This window comes from Leucopleurus acutus, assembly GCF_964270905.1.
Source record: "Leucopleurus acutus genome assembly, chromosome: 18".
Classification (NCBI taxonomy): Eukaryota; Metazoa; Chordata; class Mammalia; order Artiodactyla; family Delphinidae; genus Leucopleurus; species Leucopleurus acutus.
In genome coordinates, this window is record NC_139160.1 from 64,602,152 (window position 1) to 64,629,160 (window position 27,009).

The following is a 27,009-nucleotide window of genomic DNA, read 5'->3' on the forward strand; positions in this document are numbered from 1 at the left end:
ACGTATGGACACCAAGGGGGGAAAGTGGTGGGGGTTGGGGGGCGGGTGGTGGTGGTGGGTTGAATTGGGAGGTTGGGATTGACATGTATACACTAATATGTATAAAATAGATAACTAATAAGAACCTGCTGTATAAAAAATAAAATAAAATTCAGAAGTTCAAAAAGAAATAGAATGATTTGTTGAGTGTGGAGTATAACCATACAATCTCCAATGGTCCTCCCAAATCTACTTTGATGTTTCTGTAATTCAACCTCCTTTCTTCTTCACAGATGTTGAATCACCTCTAATTTCATTCTGTACCAATTTTGTTTTGTTTTGTTTTGTTTTTTTAAGTGACAAAGGGGAATTGAGAAACTCTTCACAATGAACCAAAGTGTCCCAGCAATTTGGGGGTTAGCAACTAGCGTTATTATAGCAGATCTGATTTAGAGGTTTTAGACCTTGGTTACTTTGGGGAAGAAGTAAATCCTGAAAGTTCATACCACGAACTGCAAGACCTTTAAACGGACAAATAATAAACCCATAATAAAGTCAGAGTCTTTTTTCTCTCATTTATGCTCAACTGTGTGAACTCTGGAGCCAAAAGTACACCCTGATCTTTAAGTTTGCTTTGAAACAGCAATGAAGGAATGAGCTTATCCCTCAATTAGGTGCAAAAGGTGGAGGTGGTAAAAAAAAGTTAAACAAGATACAGAGCAGCTGTGACAGCCCATCGGCTCATAGAAGAGACTCAGAACTGGCAGCTGGAAGGGACCCACAGGAGAAACGTCTTAAATGCACGTCCTACGTGTAGTACGTTGGTATCAGCAGGCCAGCCTTGTGGCTGGAACAGTCACGACCAGGACTGTAAAGAAGGCCCCGACGCAGCCTGTGCTCTCCATGGGCTGCTGTTCTGAATTTAGGTTTGTGCCACGCACCTCTTGACAGTGACCTTCCACATACCGCCGGGTCAAAAGGAACTGCAGAATTTTAGCGCAAGGCCGACTTCGAGCCCAGAACCGTAGTGATCCCTCCTTGACAAGCCGAACTGGGTCTCTCAAAAGAGCGTGGCACTACACCTTTAGAGTTCAGCGGGCCAAGGGCTGCGTTAGCAGTTGCTGTCCTTTCCGGGCACACAAAGGCTTTTTCTGCTCTGCTTTTACAAGGTATCCTAGAAGCCAAGCTATTGCCAATGGGTAGGGCTGGGGAGGGGAGGGGAGGGGAGAGGGCCCGAACCCAGCAAGTTGTCCACGTCCGGCTGCCAGTCTGTCCAACAGGAGAGCCGATCTCGGCTGTGCCTCGGGGATGGGGGCGCGGGGGGCAGGGGGGCCACAGGGACGCGCAGGCGTGCGTTCCTCCAGATCGCGGGCGCCGGGCCAGCTGGCTCGAGAGAACCCAGGTGGCGACCGTAGAAGCTCCCCGCGAGCCTTCTCTGCCCCAGAGGGCGCGTCCTGGGGTCCGCGCGCGCGCCCCCTAGCGCCGGGCCTGCAGGGGGCGGGGCGGGACGGGGTGGGCGGGGGCGGAGGGGGCGGAGCCGCGCGGCTGGGCTCGCGGGGGTCGCGGCGCCGAGCAGGTGCGCGAGAGCGAGCGCTGCTACAGCGGGCGGCATGGCGAGCACGGCGTCGGAGATTATTGCCTTCATGGTTTCCATCTCCGGCTGGGTGCTGGTGTCCTCCACGCTGCCCACCGACTACTGGAAGGTGTCCACCATCGACGGCACGGTCATCACCACCGCCACCTATTGGGCCAACCTTTGGAAGATGTGCGTTACCGACTCCACGGGCGTCTCCAACTGCAAGGACTTCCCCTCCATGCTGGCTCTAGACGGTCTGCATCCCGTCGCCCTCCGCCCCTGCCCCTCGCTCCTCCACGGCCTGCCGGCGGGGCTCCCGCTGACCCAACGACCCCCGGCGGGACCCCCGGGCCGGACTCCTCCAAAACCCGGCCCCGCTGTCCCCCTCAGTGCCTGGAGGAGCCGGGGAGAGTCCCCGGTGCCCGTGGCCCGCCTTCCCCGGACGTCTGTCCCGCGGGGGGCGCCTGACCGAGCCCGGAACCCCGGGGCGGGAGAGAGGGGCACGCAGACAGGCCTGGGTGGGGTAGGTGACTCTCAGGCGACGGGGATGGAGGGAAGCAGCTATGTTGTCTCGAGAGTTGAGGACAGGGCAGTGGGACCCCCCTCTCTTGGGGACTGTTAGGACACGGAGTCACGAGAGGGGGCTTGTCTTCTCCAGGCAGCACTACCTAGAAGGGCTGGATTCTGATTAAAATGGACTTGTCAGAGCGAAATCTGCTTGCTCTGAACTCCCTTTAGCCATTTCGTTAGTTCTTTTAAAAGTGTGTGTGTGGGGAAAGGAAACGTTGCAGGAGCACCCGCTCCAAACCCCCCCGGCCCGCATCTACAAATGAGTCTGCTGGGCTTTAACTCTGCCTCTAAACGTTAGGAACGTAAGTAGCCCTAGCCTGTGCCGCAGAAAGTAGAGAATTCTGGCCAGCAGGAATCTTGTGCGGGAGACTGACAAGTTCTGTGTCGCGCCTCCCAAGCCCATTCTCAGCGTCTCCCTCAGCGTTGTTCTTTAGTAAATTGTTTTCTACGTAGTTCTTGCTAGCGACGCTCTATACTGTATTGTATTAGAACAACAGGTGTTCACAAAGAAAACTGGCTCTCTTTAGTCTCAACAGGTGTTCACGAAGAAAACTGGCTCTTTTTAGTTTCAGACTGGCTCTTTTTAGTTGACAGTGGATGTCAACCCGGTCACGCTGATTGCTCAAGTCCTAGGCTCCTTTCTTCCAGGATTTTACAGCACGTGACTAGATGGATCCCGACAGAAACTTGAGAGTCATTTACGTTAGTTCTCGATTTGAGGTGTTTTCTTTTTCTTTTATTACTGCTCTGCAAGCTTTTATTTGCATAACTGAGTAAATAAAGGACAAGATTTAATCCCCCTAAGACGGTGCTTGCCACGAAAAGCAAACTGCTGCTCGATGGAGGTATTTGATGGAAACTCTGTATAAGGGAATACGTGTCTGGTTTTAGATGAGTGACACCTGGGTCTGTGTCCTGGTGTGTGTACAATAAGTAGCTGGTACGCTCTTGATTCCCTAGAATTACGGTTGAATTTCCTGTGCGCTGCAGAGCACACATCCAGGTAGATGTTTGAACAGGCAGGCTCTTGTTTCTGTGATTTACATTCAGGAATATGGGATTGACAGTTACTGTCCTAAACACATTCTTCTGTTGTAACTGTACTGTCACCGAGATAGCCTGCCAGATAGGTACGCTTCCTTCTACAGGACAGCTGGGGGACAAGGGAGGGGATGGAGAGATGAATACTCCATGAAGGTTATTGGGTGCAGAATAGTGTGCACCTTATGTGTCTGAGCTGAGAATGGACGTCATGGTCTCAATATTTGGGGACAGGTGGGGTAATGAGGAGGAAGGAGAGCGTAGCCTTCAACCATCCAGCCCTAGAGAGGAGGCGTGACGTCTGTATACAACCCAGCTCGCAAAATGGCCTTCCGCGTGTGCTCGTGTGTCTAGAAAATGACTTTAAGAGACGTAAATGACTTCACCTCTTGTTCTGCATTGTTTTAAAATTAATAACATAGCTTTACGAGTCAGTACATATAGAAGTAACTGCTTTTTAACAACTGCATGGTATTCATTACTCTGGACAAACTGGTTTATTTAACGACTTACCCATTGTTGGACGTTGGACCCTTCCTAGATTTTCACTGTTCTTAGCACTTTACTGAAAACCTTTCTATTTGCCTCTTTGTGCGTATGTGTGTATCTGTAGTGTAGATACTGAGGAATAGTATTGTCAGAGCAGTAGAGTATTCATTTTATTATTCAGTTTAAATCGTCCAATTACATTCCACCAACAGTGTATGAGAATACCTGTTTCTCCACATTCTCACCACCAAGTTTTTCATCCAGTTTAATGGGTGACATCCTATCATGTTATTATTTTATTCCCTGATCACTGTGATTTTGACGACCTTAGCATGTATTTATTGACCCTTTTTTTGTGTGTGTGACTTGCCTGTCCATATCTTATGCTCATGGTTCTTTTGTTTCCTCTTGGTTTAAATGATTTGTTTTTTTTAATTCTTGATATCAGTCCTTGATTTATTATATACGTTGCAGTCTCGGCCCATGGCTTGTCTTTTAAACGTGTGATGTCTTTTCTCATACAGAACATTGAAATGTGTATTATAATCGCATTTATCAGTCTCTTCCTGCTGGCTTGGCCTTTTGTGGCTTAAGAAAGCATTGCCTAACACAAAGTTATAAACTTACTTTTCATCATCTCTCAGAATAATATTTGGGGGGAGTTCAACCACACAGCTACATTTTCATGTGGAGGTAAGTCAGTTCCCCCAAAGAGGAGGCCCCTCTGCTTGTTCGCGCTCTGCCGTGTATTTTCTGGGCAGCCGCATCTGCTGGTTGCTGGGCTTAAGGCAGGCCCTGCCTACAGCACGCTGCATGTGGATTTCCTGGTTATTGCACTAGAAGTGGAGGGAGAAAGCCACGTTGCCAGGGGCTGTGGTGACCACAGGCTTGAGTAGGCCAGTCCTCTCCTTAAACCAAGCAGAAAAATCCAAAAAGGGAGAGAGAAGGCTCACAGCTCTCCCATCTAGTCTTAAGTGGAAGAACATGCCTCTTGGACACAGATGATGGAGTCATTATTCTGAATCTCCTATGTGAGGTCAAAGCTCTGATTGCTCATCATCAGGGGGTATCATTGTTACCCCAGTTCTCCCTACAAGGAAAAAGCTAAATGTGCAGGTTTAATGTTATGCCATGTTAAGATTCCAACTGTAATTTCTGCTTAGAATCAATCTTAGTGTTATGGAAGGGAAGCTTTGATGTGTTTCTTACCATTCACTAGACGCTTGGTTCATATTCCTCCTGTGAAGGAAGTGCTGTTATCCTTGGGTTTTACAGATGAGAAAACAGGCTTGGAGAGATTAGGTAATACAGTCGAGGATACACAGCAGGTAAATAGAAGAACCAGAGGTGAAATTCAGAGTTCGTGTCTGCCCCTCATACCACCCTTCTCTCCAAGGATTTGCAAAAAGTACGCAAAGCTACTAGCATGAGAAAGCACGTCCTTTTTTTCTTCCTTCAATCAGAAGCTACCAGGCGTACTGCTAGGGAATTGTCTCCACCAAGTGGATATTTTCATTTTTGCTAGTTGGAAATGGAAAATAAGGTACATTTGGAAAACCATTTTAACTTTTAAGGGACACCTTGAAGTTTTCCTCCAACAGAATTCATTAATTTAAAGTCACAGTAATTTACTAATTGAAAAACTCACCATTGAATGAGCTGGTGATTTCTGTTTATTGCTAACCCATATTCCTTTCAAAGCACCCCTTGAACTGCAGCTGAACATTTTGAGCCAGGTTTTTTTTTTTTTTAGTATATGCCATCTATTTTTGTTAGTGGGAATGTTTGCCATTTCTTCCAAAGGAGTTAACTATAAATTATACTTCAGAGAACTTCTGAGCAAATATGTTCATGCCCCAGCACTTTAATGTGGTAATTAGCTATTAACGGTGTCAGTAAATTAGACCTGCCAAAAATAATGGCCTTCTTGACTAGGTTTTTACCACCACTTCACTTGAGGGTGTTACTTATAAGGTTTGACCTCCGGAACTGTTAAAAAAGCAAGGTTGTAGAGGTCTGCCTTGCAAAAGATAAACTCTGAGCGAGTTTGTGGGAAGTCACCCAAGGCTTGAGTCTGTGGGTGTTTTAAGGACTGGTAGCCCCTAATTTACAGACCTCGGGCTTACCAACAACTCGATTCCATCTATGGCTGACAGTGGAGTTTATCCCCAGGAACTCCAAACCCTTCTTTTATGCATGCGATGAGTTAGCAATTTATCGCTACTGTTCCCACATCAGAGAGAGTTACCTTCCCCACCAAATCAGGGTTCTGGTTGGTTCTGAGGAAAGACCTGACCTCATCAGAACCTGCTCTCTATCTCTCCTCTTGTGCTGAGAGGGCAGGGTTGATCCTGCTGTAGGTACCAGGGCTGAGACCGGAGAACTGAGTGAGACACTCGGGGGAAAAAATGGTATGAGTAGTGGTTAAAGTTTAAAGCCTACTGTTATTTTTCCAGTCACATTAAGGGTTGAATTCATCAGCCTGGGATTCTGACCACTGTGTACCATTTGGGAAAATGTGTTTTATGTTCTTAGTGATCAGACCATAGACTTAACCTTTTGCAAGGCTCGTGTGTTTTCTGTACATAAAGCCTGTAAGATTCCTAAAATAATGCAAATTATGGTGCATGATAAGGTTTTCTAGAATAGTTTTTTAAATATAGGATAGAAGTTATATCACACACACACTTTGTTGTCTGTTTAGGATTGCAGTAAGAGTTAGCTAAAACGCCTCAAAACCACAGGTTAAAACAAATCTCAAAAAATAATGAAACCACACTGTCCCAGTAGCTCTGGTGGTAAATGATGAGTCAGTTGTGGTTGTCCTGGAGGACTGTCTTTAATCTTGCAAGGAACTAACAGGCTTCCTCCCCCTATGCTTCTATTGCTCCCTGGGTTCTGGTTGGGGGACTTGAGGGTTGAAGTTTAAAATAGAGCTGGGTCACTGTTCAGCGGCAGAGACACAGATAGCCCTGCAGCACTACTATAGCTACCAAAATAAGCCTCCATTATCCTGTTTTGCTAAAAATAAGTTTCTTTTGCTGTTTTTGACAGCCTTACCATCAGGGAAATTATTTTCTGTCTGGAAGTAGTTCACCCTATAAAATAGAAGATCACTGTCATTGCATTCTGCATTTGTAGGGACCTAAATCTGTTCAGTTAATTAGAGCATCTTCTGGGTACTCTTCACAACGGATCCTAGGGGTAGGACTGAAACTTAAAATTTTATTCTTTCCCTGAGAAACATAGGCTGGAGGCCACCTTCCCCCATTATTCCCTGAATATATGATTATCGTCACCTTAGAATTATTATTTATCATTGACTTTGCCTGAACACGATTATAAATGACTTGGTGCATCTTGGCACTTATGAGTTTTTTCATATTAAAAAGTTTAATGCCCAATGTAAACCTGAGAGATATGTACGTTCATTGACTTAACAAATGAACACACCAGTATGTGCCGTCATTATTTCAGATTGAAATACGGCACTGTTTCAGTCTGAAATGAAAATGACGGCATGTGGTAAAAATGTATTAGTTTAAATCCTGTTAACTTAAAACTTGTTAGTGTCTGGACAAAAGCCAGGCTGAAGTTTACCATCACCCTGGCTGTGCAAATAAAAATACGTGACTAAGAAAATGAATGGTGTAGGAGGAATGATCAAACAAACCAACAGAACAAGCTTTCAGGATACTTTGAAAGCATCCATTTATATGCAAACAGTTAATTTCATAATTATAAAATATTCTTCTAGGAACCAACCAGTGCTTATTTAAACCCAATGTTATTATGTGTGCCCTGAAAATTTTCAAAAGGTCATGAAAATACATCTTGATTTAGACTTCTCATGGTTCATGATGACATTCCAGTCAGTCTCATTTATAATCTTTCACTAATATTAGAAGATGTGACTCTGTGGGAGCTCTGCTCGATTATAAAGATTACAACGTCAAAACCGTTATAACATCTGTTTTAAAGGTCTGATGTGCAGAGGAGTAACAGGGTTGAGATAGTGGCAGATGAGGTTTCCCAGGGTGAAAGGCAGTATCGCATGGGTTTTGTAGTCAGAGCTGGATGGAATCCATTTCAGCCCCTTACTAACTCGTCTCTGGCACATTATGTAACTGTTGTGCGCCTCAGTTTCTTCATCTGTGAATATGGGAATAATAACACTCAGAGATATATCCTGAGGATCATGCATGTGCCAAACTGAAAAGTGTGTGACGTAGAACAGGCACTCCATACAGATTTACTTGCTTTTCTTTCTTGCTTAACATATGTTTTAACCATTATGGTTATTTTTTCGGAAAGCAGAACACTCATTCACGAGGACAGTGTAAAATGAGAGTTTCTTCCTGGACAACCACATGTTTTATGTTAATGTAAATGACCTACTCTAATTGCAGGTTATATCCAGGCATGCAGAGGACTTATGATTGCCGCCGTCAGCCTGGGCTTTTTTGGTTCCATATTTGCCCTGTTTGGAATGAAATGTACCAAAGTCGGAGGCTCAGATAAAGCCAAAGCTAAAATTGCTTGTTTGGCCGGGATTGTATTCATACTGTCAGGTAAATAGTAACTTTCTTCCAAACAAGGTGCTCCAGGATGTTAATGAAACACCAGTAATCACAGCCCTTTCCTTCTGATGCTCTTCAGGGCTGTGCTCCATGACCGGGTGTTCCCTGTATGCAAACAAAATCACAACAGAGTTCTTTGATCCCCTCTTCGTGGAGCAAAAGTAAGTACTCTTCTTAAGTCTGTATCCTTGTGGCTCACAGGAAATGGATATAAAATCATCTTCTAAATTAAGCTACATAAATTTCCTCCATGGCTCATGAAAGTGAGACATACTGATAAATGATGTTGGATGACATCATTCAAGAGCAAACGTTTTATATGCTACATTGGCAGAAGATGCATCGAACCACTGCATTAGGGTTACATAGTGTCTTGTCTCTAAATAGCTCAAGGCATAGGACTTAGAATGCTAAATGTCATCTACTGTACGAAGTCACGTAGAGGAAAAGTGCAAGAGAGGTGTAAGGTGGGGAGGAAAGAAGGATAAAGCATGACGGCAGAAAACTAAGAGCTCGCCTCGATTGTTGTCCATCCAAGATGATATTTGCCAGATGTTCTGGGCCAGCTTCAATCTCAGGCATTGAGATGAAAACGGAGACTGTGATCCTGAAGATGAGAAACGTTTAAGTGATATTGAATGAAATACTATTTTTCGTTTTTAGTTAGCCTTTTACATCTGTTGACCACGGCCTTAACACGTGCCACCTAATAAACCTTTGTAAAGAAATTGTACATGACTCAGGGTCTTTAAAAAATGGCGTAAGAGTGGCACAGACACCCAGATGTGACCGGTCTCAGCTGCGGGTGAATGGCTTGGCACTTACAGACCAGTTTGTTTGTTGGTTTTTAATTATGGGCTGTTGCTTTTTATAGCTTCTCTAGGCTTATTTCTTTGCATTGGGAAAACCCAAGGAATACCAAATTAGAAATAATAATAGATCAAATATTTTGTCTTCTGTGAGAATATTCCCACAGACTTCTGTAGAAAGCCGCATGTGTACTGCCATCATCCAGGCTGGGGATTCTCTTTCAGTCTTCAGATCAAATGTTATGGAATTTTAAAAGAGTAATTACTAAAATGGCTGGTGGATTTAGGAATCTTTAGGAAATGATTTTTCTAGTACTGTCTTTAGTTTATGCATAAATAGTAAATGTATGTATAATGAAAATAATAGCTAACACATGTTGAGCCCCTACCATGTACCAAGCAGAGCATTGCAAATATTATTTTATTATTTTGGTCTTACAACATCCTTATGAAGTAGGTTCTCTCTGTACCCCCTTTTTTAAAATTGGGGAAAGAATTCAAGGAATATGTGCAGGGGAACTTGGACTAAGCTAATAGGCTGATTGAACTATGATTCAAACCAGGCAACCACACTCTGGCACACTTAACTCTAAAATGCATGATATATAATATTCTACTATTTTGTAATTTTTGTGACAGTATGCCACATATATTTTTCATCAAAGAAGTTTCTTTTGTGCAGTAGTGTTTATTGTGAAATCTTATTAAATGGAAAACAAAAATGACTGCTTCAGACCCCAGTATGATGTTCACTCCCCTACCTATGTTAGAAAGTGTGTTCTGATTTGTAAACTTTCTCCTGATTTTTGATAATGAGATTTGCACCGATGTGCATGGCACCAAACATTGGGGTGAAAACTAAGACTGTTCTCCTGAAGATTAGAACCATTTTAATGATATTTAAATGAAATATCAGTTTTCATTTAAATGTTATACTTAAATGATATTTTTATTTCAGGGTTTGATATCATAAATATACCACAAAATCATATTTCTCACAGTTTATTTTATTAAAGACATTGCCGACTTTTCTGGATTACCTTTCGTACATCACTGTTCTGTCTTCCTGACAATCATTAATGATGTCTTTGTCAGACTCTTAAAAATCATTTTCATCTTTTCTCACAAGGCCGAGGCTAACATCTGTATCTGTATGCACGGTAACTGAAACCTTTCCTTTGTGTTCTGTGCTTGCTATATGATCAGTCACCTCACTCAGTTTAGTACCACTGGAATTTCTTATTCTTTCAGATTTTCGTTAAACTCAGTTCAGTAATTATGGACTGTGAGAGGTTTTCCTCTTTTCTACATTCTTGGTGCTACTTTGAACTATTCCATTCCCACTGTGAGCCTCCCAGCATCCTTCTTTCTGTCTATGCCTACTCTCTCTCTCTCTGTTTTCTCATGTGGAAAATCAGGATAATCATAGAGTTGCTGTGAGAGTTAAGAGAGTGTGTATATGTACCCTTAGAACTGATTAGAAAAGAGCAAAAGCCTTGTATTAATAACTGTATTGTGTTAGCTATTATTAAGGTTGCTTTTTAATTGTGTGTAGTAGTTAAGATGTACCTTATCTTTATGGATGTCTTTATTAGCTCTTTTCTGCAATGACTTAAAAATATAACACCTACAATTTGCCAATTTACCTTAGGTCATTAAAAACACAAGAGTGAGGGATTATGAAAAACACCATGGCTTACAACTTGGTAATATTTGCAAATAACAGGTCCTTCACACCAAAAAATACAGACTTTATTAAAAAAAAAAAAAGAAAACCTGCATATTGAGAACATGTTTAGCTCCTTGAGATCAGAGCTCACTCACATTTCTATCCCAGCAGTGCCTGGCACAAAGAAAGGCCATGACTTATGTACAAGGAATTATCAACGCCTGTTGAGAATTGTTAAATATGATCAGATGCTAATTACCCACAATGGTAGAAAAGAGGCATGAAGATGACATGTGACACCTACAGGAATTCACAAACTTTATTTAAATAAAACTTCTATAAAAACCAACCAGTTGACTAACTTGCTGTCATCTGTTTTCCTTTTATCAACGCCTCTAGTGGAGGAGAAGGAGATGGAAATTAGGAAGATTAATAAGCTGCAAATTGGGTATCAACACAAAGTAGACTGATTCCATAGGTTTTTGGGTTTTTTTTAATATTTATTTATTTATTTGGTTGCACCGGATCTTAGTTATGGCAGGCAGGCTCCTTAGCTGTGGCATGCGAACTCTTAGTTGCAGCATGTGGAATCTAGTTCCCTGACCAGGGATCGAACCCGTGTTCCCTACATTGGCAGCACAGAGTCTTACCCACTGCACCACCAGGGAAGTCCCTCTGTAGGTCTTACAAAATATCATAATTTTTAAAGTGAGATTTTGATTTTGGCATATTCTAGGGGATAAGGCTTCCTAGCTGGCATTTGCTAGAACTTAGTAAGTGGTGCCTCTGATGTAGTTTGTGCGTGAACACACGGAGGAATATGTTGGAGAATCACTGCCAAAGGCAGGGCCAGCCCTGGAAGAGTTGGGATAAGGGCACCGCTCTAGGGGGTTCTGACTATTTCTTTGGTGTCTTCATGGATCTGCATGAGGGTAAGTTCCTTGAGGTCAGAAAACATCTATTTCATCTCTTACTTGCCTAGCATGGTGCCCGGTATGTGAAATCCTGATCTGTAGAACTAGTCCTTTCAGGATTAGCAGAAAAGCCTTCTGTTATCTCAGCAGACTGAGGAAGCCTCAGAGAGGATGGAGCTAGGAGGCAGGCTTACCCTCCTCTTCGCACCCTTATCATGCATTCATCTTTCTCCAGCAGCGTGGCTCCCTCCGGTCCTCGATGGCCTGGCTGTGGCATACGCATGCATGTGTTTGGCCCTTAGGAAGGGCGATGAGGCACACCTGCTTGCCACAGGCTCTAGTTTAAATTTCTGGTGAGCAGATACTTGTCCCAAAATGCACTGCAAAACAGTTCAGGCCTCAGAACCTAGTTTTGTTGCTGTTTTTCTTAAGGATTCTCTAACATGTAAATTGAATCTTCTTTGTGGATTTTGAGGACATCCCTATATAAGACTCACCTCGGTTGCCTAAGTTACAAACACACAACTAAGCTCATCCACAGAGCTCCCACCACATTCCTACTATGTGCAGGGAACTCTGTAGGTGCTTTATTGACGAGGGAACAGAATGAGTGGCTTCTGGTGTATCGTTGGCATAAAGATTGTGGCAGTAGCGCTGCAAACAGTAGTAGGCTTTGTGTTCAGTGGCTAATTATTTCTGAAACCCTTCCTTTCCCACAGCTCATATGGGAAGATTTTTCTTCCTGCCTACAATCATTTGACAGAACTGCAATCTTTAAAGAGCTTCACCTGACTGTGGTTGTTTCTGCCATTTCTCCATTTTTTCTTTTTGTTTTACTTCCTTGCGTCCATTCAAGTTGTGATTATGTTTTATGGCTCCAGGATGGGCTCCTGCAAAGCCTTTAAAACCATTTCTCAACTCTTCCCTTTGGGCTGTTTCAAACCAACTTCCTCCTTTTTATTAAAGCAAGACCTACTACATAAAAAAATCAATCCTCTTGCAAGCTTATGGTCACAAGCACTCCTTAGCGTGATTCACCGTATCATTGTGTTGAAATATAATTACATATCCCCCCCATGGCTTTGTTGTCCAAACCACTAACTTCTGAGTGTCTTGCTTTGTTTTTTCTTAAATAGACTGTTCTGAAGAGTTGATTGGCTTAAAGAGTTGTTCTGCATAAAGAAACTTCTTTTCAAGTCATGCAAAGTTGGGGCACTGAACCAATTTCCTTAATTGAGGAAACAGGACGTCGTGATCTTAGATTTATTCGCTTTTAGTCAATGAGATTTATCATGAACGTTTTGGCTCAGATATTCATATTTGGGTCTTAGCATACTCCAGCCTTTGTATTTTGAGAGCTTTTAAAACCATGGAGTTATTTGTCTCTAGCACTCTGCATTCAGTTAGTTTCTACTTTAGAATCTAAGTTTTACTTTGGTAAAATCTTTTCATCATTGTGGTTACTTAGTAGTTAGAGAAGTAAACAGCTGTCTACTTCCCGATAGATTCCCTCATTCTTGTTATCTGTCAAGTTCAATGCACAAGAGACAATTCAAGAAGGACGTTTCTAGGTTACACACATTTTCCCGGGTGAAACTGAAAGGAATATCGATCTCACTAGGTGACCTTGCCTAGATATTTAACTTCTCTCTTCTGTCCTTATTATAATTTAATGAATTATAGATGTCTGTGTACTTAAGCTTATTGCAATCATGAGGTTATTTGGAGAATGAATTATTGTGGGTAAAAGGCTCATAGATTCTCAGATAAGGGATTCCATAGGGGCGCCAAGTGTTAGGAACAAAACAGAATTTGACTGTTAAATATTAAGAAGGTGTCACTCTGTGATTTCACTTTGTTCTGTGGTAGCACTGGCCACCTCAGATCATCAGAATTGCTCTGATGCTTTTGTTAACGCTGGCAGGACTTAAAAATATACTTGGAAATCAAGTGTTTGGCAACTGTGTTTTGTTTTCACTGACCAGTATATGAAGTCACGACTCCTTCCAGTTTGCCAGCCTTTCTGGTGACTCAGCTTTTAGCACCACCACCCCGTTCCCTCCCTTTGTTCACATCCCAGCTAACCACTGCATATCCTGCAGGACTTGCATGCTGTGTAACGTGCCCACCTCCGTGCTCCCTTTGCCCTTTGTGCTCCAATTATAATCCTACTGGGCAGTGACACTTGCTTATCGGTCCATCTTCCAAACCAGATCAGGAGCAGCTTGAAGTGAAGACCACGTCTTGCTGATTTGGGCATCTCTTGTAGCTAGTCCCTGCTCCGTGACATTTCCAGCAGGGATGGTCAGTCAGCAGTGGTGTACAACTGTCTGTCTGCACCTCTCCTAGAGTGGAAAGACTGTATGCTTGGGGAGATTTGGTTAAAGGAATGGGGAAGGAAGGCAGCCTACACACTGGTTAAAAATGAGGACCTTGGGGCTTCCCTGGTGGCGCAGTGGTTGAGAGTCCACCTGCCAATGCAGGGACATGGGTTCGTGCCCCGGTCCGGGAAGATCCCACATGCCATGGAGCGGCTGGGCCCGTGAGCCATGGCCGCTGAGCCTGCGCGTCCGGAGCCTGCGCCCCGCAGTGGGAGAGGCCACAACAGTGAGAGACCCGCGTACCGCAAAAAAAAAAAAAAAAAAAAAAAAAAAATGAGGACTTTGGATCAGGACTGCCTGGGAGGGAACCCCAGCTCTGCCATTTATTAGTAGTGTAACCTTGAAGAAATTACTTTCCTTTTTGTGTCCTGTGTCCTCAATAACTATGAGGTTATTGTGAGGATGAAACGAGATGGTACATTTCAGCTATTTAGAATGTGCCTAGCATATAGTAAGCACTCAGTAAATGCTAGTAAATTAATTTTAATGGTACTGACCCTTAAGCAGAGGATATTAATGTAGCAGGTCATTATCTTATATGCTGTATTAAGGGTGGCCACAGAGAAATGTATATTGAAATGTTGGAGGCCTAGTGGAAAGGATAATTGTTGTAAGACACTTGACTCTCAAGTGGAAGGCAGGTAAGGGACCTAGCATGAACCCATTTAAAAAAACAAGCTTGTGTAATTCCTTCTCTTTATTTCTGATCATCTCCGTCACAGCTTTGAGTTAGCGATACGCAGCAATTTGAAACTGTCAAATGGATAGACACTCCTGAGACCCTTCTCATGAGAACTCATCCTATGTTCATCTTCCCAACTCCAGGTTCGATTCTAAACTGTTTTCAGGCAGTCTGCTGAGGATTCAGAAGATCATGTAGGGTAGGCTTTTTTTTTTTTTTTTTTTTTTTGCGGTACGCGGGCCTCTCACTGTTGTGGCCTCTCCCGTTGCAGAGCACAGGCTCCGGACGCGCAGGCTCAGCGGCCATAGCCCACGGGCCCAGCCACTCGGTGGCATGTGGGATCTTCCCAGACCGGGGCATGAACCCGTGTCCCCTGCATCGGCAGGCGGACTCTCAACCACTGCGCCACCAGGGAAGCCCTAGGGTATGCTTTTAATTGACCCACGCTTTTTTGCTGCAAATCCATCTGTATTTTCTTCCTTCAACACAAACCGTTGTGCAAACCCACCTTCACACCCACAGACTCTTGCTGGTCATGGCCCCAGGTGTCACAGGACAGCCCTGGTTGTTTTAGGAATTTCCCATCTTGGAGCACAGCCCCCCTCTGCAGTGTCAGTTTATTCAGACTTCAAAGTTTGCGTGAGAACATGTTACTGTGCCTACTTTGAGTGTTGTGACTCAGCACATCGTTTCCCACTTAAAATCAAGGCCCAGTAAACCCCCAGTTATCCACACGAATGGAGATCAATGGCATGGACGTTGCTCAGTAACAGATTTGTTTTTGAACTGAACTGTGTAATTTTGGGAACAGGAGGTGGTCCTTTTAAATTATAATTTACTTTGACTAATATTATATTAAGTTATACTGTGGATGGTTTATAAAATTTCCATGAGTAATCGGCAAGAATCAGAACTCCTGTAAGGACACTCACTGTGCACTTTACACACAGTTAGAGAGGGAAGGAGGCAGAGGGGTTAAGAGGCAGGTTTTCGAGTTCACTCTCTGCTCAGCTCCTGGCCCTGGCCCTGGCTCCTCTGTGATCTTAGGGAAGATGCAGTTGCTTCCTCTAGGTAATGGGGATAGCACCTGCTGCTTCTGAATGTTAGGGGGATTAAAGAAAGTAACATATAGACAGCACTCCCGACAGTGGCATATGGTAGGTGATTACCTGTTCTTAACATACGGTCTATAGAATTCTGAACTACCCTAATGGTAACTCATAACACTCGGAAAGGTAATGCACGCATGTCTGTTGTAAACTGTAAACCAGAGAAAAGAACGCGTGCCTGTTACGAACATTGAAAAGCAATTTAGAATTGACACACACACACAAATCAGTCTTTATTTTGCGTTTCCTAAATTTGAGAATTCTCTGTGAAGGTTCCATATGCAAGTAGGTGCTTATTATTTAAATGATCCCATTCTACTCTAGCCACCATTTGCGAGGCACCTGCCGCTAGTTCATAGTCCTGTAGGAAGCTTTGGGTAGGAAATCTTGTGGCATCTTCCAGACCGTTGAGCGAACTGTTAACTGATGTGAATTGCATAAGGAGGGGAGAGACTGCAGCAGCCTGGGGAGATACACGGGTCGGTGGGCACTAAACAGCCTGCTTCCGGTGCCTGGGACCCCAAAAGAATGTGGAGTATTTGGGGGAAATGTATGTTTGTAGATAATGCCTGTAGAATGCTTGTTTACGTAAAATCCATCCATGCAGTTATATAGACCTTGGATTATATAAGCCTATGAGTTGAGGAAAGTTTCTTTTTGCTGGTAATCTTTAAAAGATTGGTATACCGATGGAATTCAATTTTAAAATGTTAACATTGATAATATATGGGTGTGCTTCCTAAACTTTAAACTTTTTTTTTTTTAACATATTTAGTTGTTTTAAGGTAACTGGAATGTTTTGGCTGCTACCACCCTTGATTAAAATGAGGAGTAAGACAGTGTGTTTGAAAAAAGACTATCCTTGATGACAAAAGACTTGGCACCTAGCTCTGTGACCTTCAGCAAGCTGACTTTTCTCTGGGGATCTTAAAAGGATGAGGAGTTTTTCATTTGTGAAACAGTTTTTGTTTTGTGTTTGGAGGAGCTGCATTTTCTTTTTTCAAGTCCAACAAGCCCTGATTTTAATTATTACGCTCACCTCTTTTTGTGCTGGGTGAAAAGACAGCCTGAGGGAATTCTGAAAGAATTCCATACCCTAGAGCCACTGAGAACGCAATGAGCCAGAGAGAGCGAAAACACATCTTTCTGAAATGACAACTGAAAACGCATTGTACTGATGGTGTTTTTTCACATTGATCCCATCTTTTACTTAGCTAAGGTGTACACAAAAGGGAGAAAGAGTGTTGGTTAAGAGCTCAGGGACGGGGATCATAGTTATGGGTTTTAAATACTGGTTCTACTATTTGCTTAGCTGAGGTATGGGGAGGAAAGTAATTTGATCTCCCTCAGCTTCCAGTTTTTTCATTTGTAGAATGACCGTAGGAAGACCTCTCTCTCAGGATTGTAATGAAGATCAAATATGATAATGCATGCCAAAACAACTTAGCACACAAAACAAAATCCTAGTACAGTGAGCTGATAGTAATAGTAGCTGTTGTTGTGGTGGACTGTTACTTGAATCACATCTATACAGATTTGGGAGAACAGGTAATGTTTACTTTACAAAAACATGCTCTTCTGCTTCTCTTGTTAAGTTTCATCACAGCTTACTATAATTATTTGCTTAATGTCTGACCATCCCCACTAGACTGTAAGATCCTTGAGACCATAGCTGTGTTCTCTCATCCGTCCTGAAACACATGGTTCGCACAATGCCTGGCCTGTCATTTCTGTGCTGGTGACCAGGGTAGGCTACACAAGCTCCCCGTGGATGGCAAATCAAGTGACAACAGGGGATTGGGTGCAAGAAAGACAGAGGGAGTAGCTGAAAATAAGAGGTGTCCCTCAATCCGTTCACTCAGGATTACTGTGCAGGTTACAAGGCTGAAATAGGAGGCGAAGTATGAAATGCATCAGAATTTAGGCCAGGTGTGGTTCTAGCTCAGGCTCTCTCAACAGGAAATGAAGATGTGACCAGTAGCTGGGAGCCCCAGGTACAGCCAGGTGAATAAGAATTAACTTCATCTAGTAATTCAGGGTACATTTTAATGCCTTAGAACTTTATGGTTCTTTTTTGGGAAAATAATAAGTGATCAATCTGTGTTTTACTTTCTCTGTATAGAAGAGAAAATTTTCCCTATTGTTTACTAGATTCACATTCAATTATATACATGAATTAAGGTAATAAGGCAGCTTTGATGAGTCCTATCCATTGAGCAGAATGTCTGAGAGATATTCCAAAAGCAGTGTTCTGATCTGTAAAACGAAGTTATGTCCCTAGCCTGACGGTCCTGGATCTGTCTGGTGCTAAGCAAATTGATAGCCTTTCAGAATAATGAAGAAACTTTGGTGATTTTAACAGCTCAATAAAGAGGCCGCTCTCCTAGTGGGAAAGCTGGTCTAGGGCCAGGAGGATATTGTTAACAAAAGACAGACCTGCAACAGATCATCTGAAATTTGGCTAATCATCTGAGGTGTTGAAGTCTGCTTCTTCCTGTTACCAAAAGTGAAGAAAAATTTCCAGGCAGAGACAAGAGTTTCCTGATAAATGTTAAAGGAGACGTTGCCCAGAACAAACGAGTGGATGTTACCTTCAATCCTGTCTTTCAATAATACAAGGCCATTTTTGCCAGATCACGTACACTGATGGGTGTGAATTCAAGTCACTGTTGAATAAGTCTGCTATCCGTGTCTTTCAACAGAGTGAAGAAGCAAACGTCTCTGTAAGAGAAAGAACCAAGTCACAAAGCCCTCACATCCAAATTGTTAAAAATTATTGGTATAGACGTGGAATCTCTTAAAGACTTCAGCTCTGAAATGGTTCTGTTTATTAGATGTTTGTCACTGACAGAATTCATAAGAAGTTCAAAAGGAAATGTTATTCTCCTTGGAATAGAGTCTATATTTAGTGACCTCAAGAAAATCTAAAAATATATTTAAAAACAGGAATAAGTGAACCAGTTTTTGATACAAGCCAAACTCATGATTCTTAAGTCCCCTCAGAAAGTTTCAAGATGCTTAAATGAATATAAAGACAGAGTTTCCAACATTTGAACTGCTTGGGTAATTTATTCTCTGATTTCTACACATTTGTATGTTCTTTTTATTTTATTTATTTATTTATTTATTTATTTATTTATTTATTTATTTATTTATTTGCGGTACGCGGGCCTCTCACTGCTGCGGCCTCTCCCGCTGCGGAGCACAGGCTCCGGACACGCAGGCTCAGCGGCCATGGCTCACGGGCCCAGCCGCTCCGCGGCACGTGGGATCTTCCTGGACCGGGGCACGAACCCGCGTCCTCTGCATCGGCAGGCGGACTCTCAACCGCTGCGCCACCAGGGAAGCCCCTGCTCTTTTTATTTTATTTTTATTTTTTAATATTTATTTATCTATTTGGCTGCTCCGGGTCGTAGTTGCGGCCCGCTGGATCTTTGTTGCCGTGTGCAGGACCTTTGTCGTGGCATGCGGGATCTAGTTCCCTAACCAGGGATCAAACCTGGGCCCCCTGCATTGGGAGCCTGGATTCTCAACCACTGGACCACCAGGGAAGTCCCTGCTCTTTTTAAATGAATTGATAGTGCTGAGCTGTGGTTTGATTTCTACCACCCTAACCCGTAATGGACTATTATTAATAATTAGAGACTTACTTTTAACCGTGATGCCTGGCACTGGCATCCTATTTTAGAAAGCTAAATATTTTGGAAAAAGTCTCAGACTGTTTCTTCCAGGAGTATTTATACTGAGAGTTAAATACTAATGCATAATTGCAGGAGAGAAAACAGCCTAAGCTCTAGGGGGAAAAATAAAGAAAAATAGAAAGTATCATTAAATTGTCATCCTATATTCATGTCCTCCAAGTAGAAATTTTCACTACGCTCATCCTTTAGTTGTCTCTGCAGTAAAAGGATGACAGCAGACGTGGGAATTGCAGATGTTTAAAGAGGTCCGGTGACAGGCACCTACACCTTGGCAGCCCCTCTGCTCGTTTTATTTGTGTAATCTCATCCAAACATCACACAAGAAGGGCTGGTTGTGGACATCCAGGATATCCTTTTTAGATGTGTAACATGATATTTAATGAAGGTATCTTTTATAAAACTACCAGTTTAACACTTGCTCTGGCCAGCTCTTTTGCTTTCACCTGTGCCCTTCACTCTTCAGTCCTCTTTTGAGCTGGTTTTTGTGCAGACCGAAGGGGTTTTTCCCTACTTACGTCAACCTTCTGTTTCTGCTACTGTGTCTGATTGGAACAGTTCAAGAAGTTTCTCGGTTCCCAGAGCTTAATCAGTTCTCCAGGGCAGGGTGAGGTGCTTACAGCTGTTCCTTCCTTTAGCTCTCAATTTGATTTCCCAGGGAAGGCAACACAAGAGTGAGAAAAGAAGGGATCACAAGGCAGCGTGTACTGTGTACGTCACCCATTCCCAGTTGCAAATGGAGGCTGTGAAGTACCTCAGAAGCCGGATCTGGAAATGGGCACGTGGACCACACGGCCCTCATCTTGTGTAAATGTTGCTTCCTGCTCCTGCTGGCTGGGGGCCAGGGCCACACTGTCACACCACCACTGCTGCCTGCGCCTGCCCAGATGGGAGTTCAGACGTAGCGCCACAGCATGTAGAAAAGGATGAGACAAAGCTCAGGACAGGCACAGGCCACTCACGCCAGCTGCTGGCCACCTAAGCCTGGCCCTGGCCCTGCACTTGGTTCAGGGGAACAAGCTGACCTTGGCCCCGACTTTCCCCTCTTACTCTCACCTCTCCCTTTCCGTTCTGAGCCCCTCTGTGGATTCTGTATGATCCAAACAGACCCTTCCCACTCTGACTTCATTTGACACTGAAAAGCACCATTAGGTAGGGAATGTCGTCCATCAGTTTTTGCCTTGTGATGGCGGTCTGTGGGCTCAAAGAGTTTGAGAATCACTTCTTTATTTAAAAAAAAGAAAAAAAGTTAAAAAATCCCTATTCTTCAGGAAAAGGATAGGCAGACATGAGAACACTACAGCCCGAGATTTGGTATACTTTCCTCATTCCTTATTTGTTTCTCTGAAACATATATAATGTATATATACTCCTCCCCTAAAAGGATTTCCTCCAGCACTCAGCTGTGATTTCCTTTGTTCTCAGTAGCGATGTTTGTACATTTGTATGGTGACCTTTCCAAGTCAGGGGCTGTCGTACTTATCTTTCCATCTGTTCTAGTCATGAGCAGAGTACATGGCCTGCCGTCTAGGAGATGCTTCACAGCAATCTGTCACTAACTTACAGTTATTTTTTATTCATCTCTCACTAGATTGTAGTGATAAGCAAGATGAGGCTGTACCTATCACTGACCTTTCACTGACACTGTAGAAGAAGAAAAACTATTTTTTCCTCTACTCTCCTAGATTCTCTGCTGGGACCCTGTAAATTAGACTGAAACAAAGGTAGATTAATAAGAGAAAACCAGAGTTCATTAACATGTGCGTCACACATACACATGGGAGTACCCAGCGATGCGTAACTCAAAGGGGTGGCTAGAACTTGAGCTTATGTAGCATCTTAACAAAAGAACAATACATTTGTAGAGAAGCGGCAAGACAAAGGAAAAGGACTTTGAGCTTCTAGAGGCACAAATGATGGGAAGGCACGTGATGAGGGAACTAATGGAAGATGAGAGTGAGTGAAGTTTGTTACATAGATCGCTCTGGTGCCATTTGTGGGCTGAGCAACATGTACGGTGTCTCTGGGAATTAACTTCGCTCCTTCCTGGCAGAGAGGGGATAGGGAACAGCTTTACAAATTTATGTCCTGCTTTTAGGCAAATGGGGGGAAGGCAGAGAGCTTTCCCCGTATCTGTTTCTTCTCAGTTGCTTTCAGCTCAAAATAATCCTTGTTGCCAAAGTGGCACATTTGGGGTGGCATGTTCTGCCACCCTTCAGTACCTTGCACGTGACTGCACACAGCGGGTGCTTGATAAACACTGAGTTGAACTAAAATGAAAGCAAAGGCAGGCAACTTTCCCTTTTCTAACTGGAGTCTGCCTTAATGGTTTAGCCCGCGTGACAGAATAAAGAGATGGAAACCTTTGTGAGCTTCAGGCAGAGCCCAGAGGAAAGATGCTGATTGGCCAGGAGGCCCCAGCTTGAGTTGACTGCTCCTGCTTTGCCCACAGCGATGCTTTCATCTTCCTTTCGGGATGTTGGGAAGATATAGTCAAATGATGGCTATAAAAACGCTTTGCGAAAAGTTTAAAGCATTATACAGATGTCATTACTTCCTGTACAAGCTCCAATAGCAAAAATGTATTATGAGCATTTAATAAGTGTTGGCTAGTAGTGTTAAACGCTGTTTACTCCCCAAATAAGTAAGCTTTTATACTTGTGTGATACTTCTTCACAGGTATGAATTAGGAGCTGCTCTGTTTATTGGATGGGCAGGAGCCTCACTCTGCATAATTGGTGGTGTCATATTTTGCTTTTCAATATCTGACAACAACAAAGCACCCAGGTATGAAAAAGAGACAAAAATGACCTGTTAAAAAAGTACAGTACTATTCTAAATTGTTACACGTGGGACAAATTATAGATAGTTCATATGATTCTTAGAAACTTCAAAAACCCAGAATTGGGGCTTCCCTGGTGGCGCGGTGGTTGAGAGTCCGCCTGCCGATGCAGGGGACATGGGTTCGTGCCCCGGTCCGGGAAGATCCTACATGCCGCGGAGCGGCTGGGCCCGTGAGCCATGGCCGCTGAGCCTACGCGTCTGGAGCCTGTGCTCCGCAACGGGAGAGGCCACGACAGTGAGAGGCCCGCGTACCGCAAAACAACAACAACAAAAACAAAACCCCCCAGAATTGGGAAAGGTTAGGAATATATACTAAATATGACATTTAATATAGTAAATATTATATTGAACAGAATAAATATAATTATAGTTCATTAAAAAAAACCAGAGCTTGACATTCTTACATTCCAAAGCTATTGATGTAAGTAGAAATCTGGGTCTAACTCTGGGGGTATATTCTTCACTTTGGCCTCATCAGAATTTTCACATAGGCAGAAATTGCTGATTAAGGTCACCACAGTCTCCTAGTTTCCAGGAAGATGAGTTTTAAATAAGTATTTTTCTTTTTTTATAAATTTATTTATTATTTGGCTGCGTTGGGTTTTCGTTGCTGTGCGTGGGCTTTCTCTAGTTGCGGCGAGCGGGGGCTACTCTTTGTTGCGGTGCACAGGCTTCTCTTTGCGGTGGCTTCTCTTGTTGTGGAGCATGGGCTGTAGGCACGTGGGCTTCAGTAGTTGTGGCACATGGGCTCAGTAGTTGTGGCTCGCAGGCTCTAGAGCGCAGGCTCAGTAGCTGTGGCGCACGGGCTCAGTTGCTCCGCGGCATGTGGGATCTTCCCAGACCAGGGCTTGAACCCGTGTCCCCTGCATTGGCAGGCAGATTCTTAACCACTAGCGCCACCAGGGAAGTCCTTAAATAAGTTTTGAAGGAGAGTAACTGAACAAATTAAGAAGCCATGAGTTTCTTCTGCAGATTCTCTTGGTCACACCAGCTGTTCAGAAATGACATTGAAATATTTCTTGGGGAGAGAGAGAAGGGAAGAAAGCTAAAAGTAATCAGGGAGACAAACTTAGCTATGATGGAAGTAGGGGCAAAATGGTTTCTTCCCATTTTTGTTTGACCTACGTGTAAAAGACAATCTACCAAACTGTGTTTTGCCTTGCAGAATGGGATACACATACAATGGGGCCACATCTATCATGTCTTCTCGGACAAAGTATCACGGTGGAGAAGATTTTAAAACCACAAACCCTTCAAAACAGTTTGATAAAAACGCTTACGTCTAAAAAGAGCACTGCCCGCTAGCCGTGTCTTGAGCTTGTTTTAAACGTGAACTGTTCACAGAATGCTGCCGTCAAGGCCCTCCTACAATTAACACTTAAACTATTTTTAAAATACAAATTTGAAGAACTTGTTGATTATCGGATGTAAATGTTCTTACATAGTTACATACTAATCATCTTCTGTTGTGGCTTTCTATAAAAAAATAAACAGGCTATTTACAGGATTTGTATATATTTTATACACCGTAAAGTATGTATATGTATTTAGCACCAAAGATTCCAGTATTCGTAACGTAGCCTTCTTAATCATTCAGACCTTGCAGTCTTTGTCTCCATTTTTTATGTTTCTTTTTCTTCGTATATTAAACAGAGGTGTATAAGGAGTCGTGTCTTGTAAACAGTATGGGGGCAATCTGAGACTATTCCTCAGATGTTTGGGTTGAACGAACATGTACGGGTGTCTGTCACCCCCGTACTTCTCCACGGCTGCTCCAGCACGGGCTAACAGGGCCAAACGCTATTGCCCATCGCCTGGCACGTCCGCTTTAAATAACTGCTCCGGCTTCTCCAGTACAGAGAGCAGATCCTGGGGTGGGGCATCGGCAAGAGCAGAGCTGGAGACGCCCGTCATGGCCGACCTTGGGGCCAACAGAGGAAGGCCTGGAGCTGCATTGTACCTGCCCCGCTCGGAAATAACGGACCAAGTTCCAGTGTGTCGCTCAGGTCGTGTGCGTGGAACTAACCGGTAATGGAGAGACAGCATTTTTCAAGACGTGTTAAGTTGCGCCAGTGATCTCTGACCAGACGCCGTTTTATTTCTAGGGCCAGCCCCTTTACCTCATGCCCGTAAGGGCGGTAGTTATCTCAGTCTGCGTGTGCCCTCACTCACTCCATCCTCATAACTGCCCCCTGAGGTAAGTGCTGTAGCAACCTGAGCTGGCAGGGGATGAAATGAAAGCAGAGAGTTGAAGTGACTTGCCGCGGCGAGTGACAAAACCACGACTTTGAACTGAGGCAGTCTAGTGTGAAATATACAGTCTCAAGCTTTGGATAATTGGTTGTCTGTGTAAATCTATGAGTCAGACCCTTTCCAATACTAATCACAGCATGGGTGACCGTAACATTTCCATTTTCCTCAAGCGTGAAAGACTTAAAAAGGAAAATCACATTGTTTGGAAGTGCTCAATGAAAGAAAAAGAACAAGTTTATTACACACATATATATATGTATGTACATATGTATATATATGTGTGTGTGTCTGTGTGTGTGTGTGTGTGTGTGTATATATATATATATATATATATATATATATATATGATTTTTTTTCCAGACCATAATAATACTTGAATACCTTTTCCAGGGACACAAATGAACTGAAAGCCGTGGAGAGAGGTTAGGTGCTACAGGCCAGTGGCGGGGCTGGGTTTTGTGAGTGTGTGTTTAAAACAAATTTTTAAATTTCAGAGCTGTACTGGTGAAGACAATATTTTGATTGTACTGAACTGTTCTAGCTTCTGAAGAATTTACGGAGAGAAGGGGTCAAAGTACAGAAACACTGTGTCAGTAGCCAGAAACACATTAGTTGTGTGTCAGTGAGGAGAAATCGAAGGCGATAGCCCAAAGGAAAACGAACACGCCAATTCTAGTGCAATCTAAAATGACAGGACTAAACAGATAAAGGATCGGTCTTTTCAACATAACTGTTGGGTTTCCTTAGCGGACATTCATCCTATTTCCCCAACCCTTTCTGCTCAGGAGTTAAAGACCTGGCAGACCCAGGACTTGGATTTGAGACCTGGTTTAAAGCCTACTTTTGTCACTTTCTAAGTGTTTGGCTTGGCAAGTTATTGTATAACTGTTTCTCACAACTTCAAGGAAATTATAATAACTGTGTCTCAAAGTTGTTCTGTAAGTGAACTAATAATGCATGTTAAAAACAAACAAGGAGCTCAACAGATCTCTGTGGAATAAGTAAGTGAATGTAAGGGCCTGGGTTTCTTCTTAGGCGTTGTTGTAGGTTGCTTATCTCTGTCCTACTACAATGAAGATTTGATTCAGCATTTATTAGAGCTTTTAGAAACATATATAAAGTGAGTACATTTGCGTAAAACTGGCCTTTGTGGGAAGTTTTTAAAAGGGTGAGAGTGGCCCACATGTATAAAGGACTCTGGTGGGGCAGAAACAGATAAAACATTGTTTTAACTTTTAGGTCAGTGTGTTTGCACGGCACAGCTACCAAGGTCAAGCTTAAATCCTCTAACGAGATAAGCCCAACTCAGAAACCAGCTCTAATAACTCAGCCACAGTCACAAGGATGTAATGGAGGGCTTTACTTGAAAGGTTGGCAAAATGAAGAAAGATCCAAAATCCAAAAAACCATTTAGTTAAAATGTAACTTTTTTTTGGAAACAGAGTACCACAAAGTATAAAAAATGCAGAAAACAGTTTATATGAACTTTTCGAATGTTGACAATGTCATTGTTAAGAATAAAATTAAGTTAGTTTTGAGGTACTTTAGAATATGGGTTGGGCATTTAAGAAAAGTGAAAAAAACTACAGACACATATGAATTCAGTATCGACTCGATCTATTCTGTTTATAGATAAATTAACTGACATTTAAACTGGCTACATTTTATTCATAAAATATCCAAGGTAAAGATGATGCCACAGAAATGGTATTTAAAGTTCTAAAATAAAAACGACATGCTTACAACGGCTCAAAGCTGCATATGGTAAAAGTACTTCTGGAAAATGGAGTTATCTAACGTGGGCCTAGCTATATTTTTATAACTCTAAACTTCTATATGAAAAATAAGCAATCTACTCTTAAGATTTCACTGATTCCACTAATTCAATTTTAAGGATACTAACAGAACTTTATAATAAAACACTTCCAACGTGACAACATACATAAGAAAGATATAAAAAAAGGTTCTAATTCAAACCAAAACCTGCTATAAGAAGTTTAAAAAAAAATTCACTTAAAGATTAGTTAAAAAAAAATACACTTAAACAAACACTAGAGTACCGTTCTGAAGAAAAAACTTTTTATGACTTCAATGACACATTATTTTTAAGCAGCAGTCTTAAACACCTTCATATGCTTCAGAATACTGCTGACAGTTTGTTTTGTAATAACCGCATTAGGTGCCGCTAAAGGTACTCTGGTTCTTGGAGAGTCAGCTTCCTTGTTATTGTAGGAGATACCGCCAAGCAGGAGCACTAGAGTCGTGTAGGCAGCACTGAAATACTGTGATTCTGCAATACTGCTGGCATCTGGAAGGGCCTCCTGATGCGTGGGGTGACAGTTACACATCTGAAGAGTCACTCCAATCCGTCACGGTTACTAAGCTGCTTTTCAATGTGCTGGATTCATCCTGAGG

At 42.8% G+C, this 27,009-nt stretch overlaps 1 protein-coding gene across 6 annotated transcripts in view; it reads left to right on the forward strand.

Moving 5' to 3' along the window:
• Positions 1 to 23,887, forward strand: part of CLDN10 (claudin 10) — a gene marked incomplete at its 5' end in the record, with an annotated part of 100,505 nt that extends 76,618 nt beyond the window's left edge. For 2 of the 6 annotated variants that reach the window (XM_082859802.1, XM_082859803.1), the window contains 4 exons: positions 8,065 to 8,226; positions 8,315 to 8,396; positions 22,177 to 22,284; positions 23,507 to 23,887. In XM_082859802.1, coding sequence (XP_082715928.1) covers positions 8,065 to 8,226; positions 8,315 to 8,396; positions 22,177 to 22,284; positions 23,507 to 23,627 — 473 coding nt within the window. In that variant the 3' untranslated portion in view covers positions 23,628 to 23,887. Of the gene's footprint in view, positions 1 to 1,589; positions 1,810 to 8,064; positions 8,227 to 8,314; positions 8,397 to 22,176; positions 22,285 to 23,506 lie in introns of those variants that run through there. The other 4 variants (XM_082859805.1, XM_082859806.1, XM_082859801.1 and 1 more) reach the window with 3 other exon arrangements.
• Between the last annotated feature and the right edge of the window lie 3,122 nt (positions 23,888 to 27,009).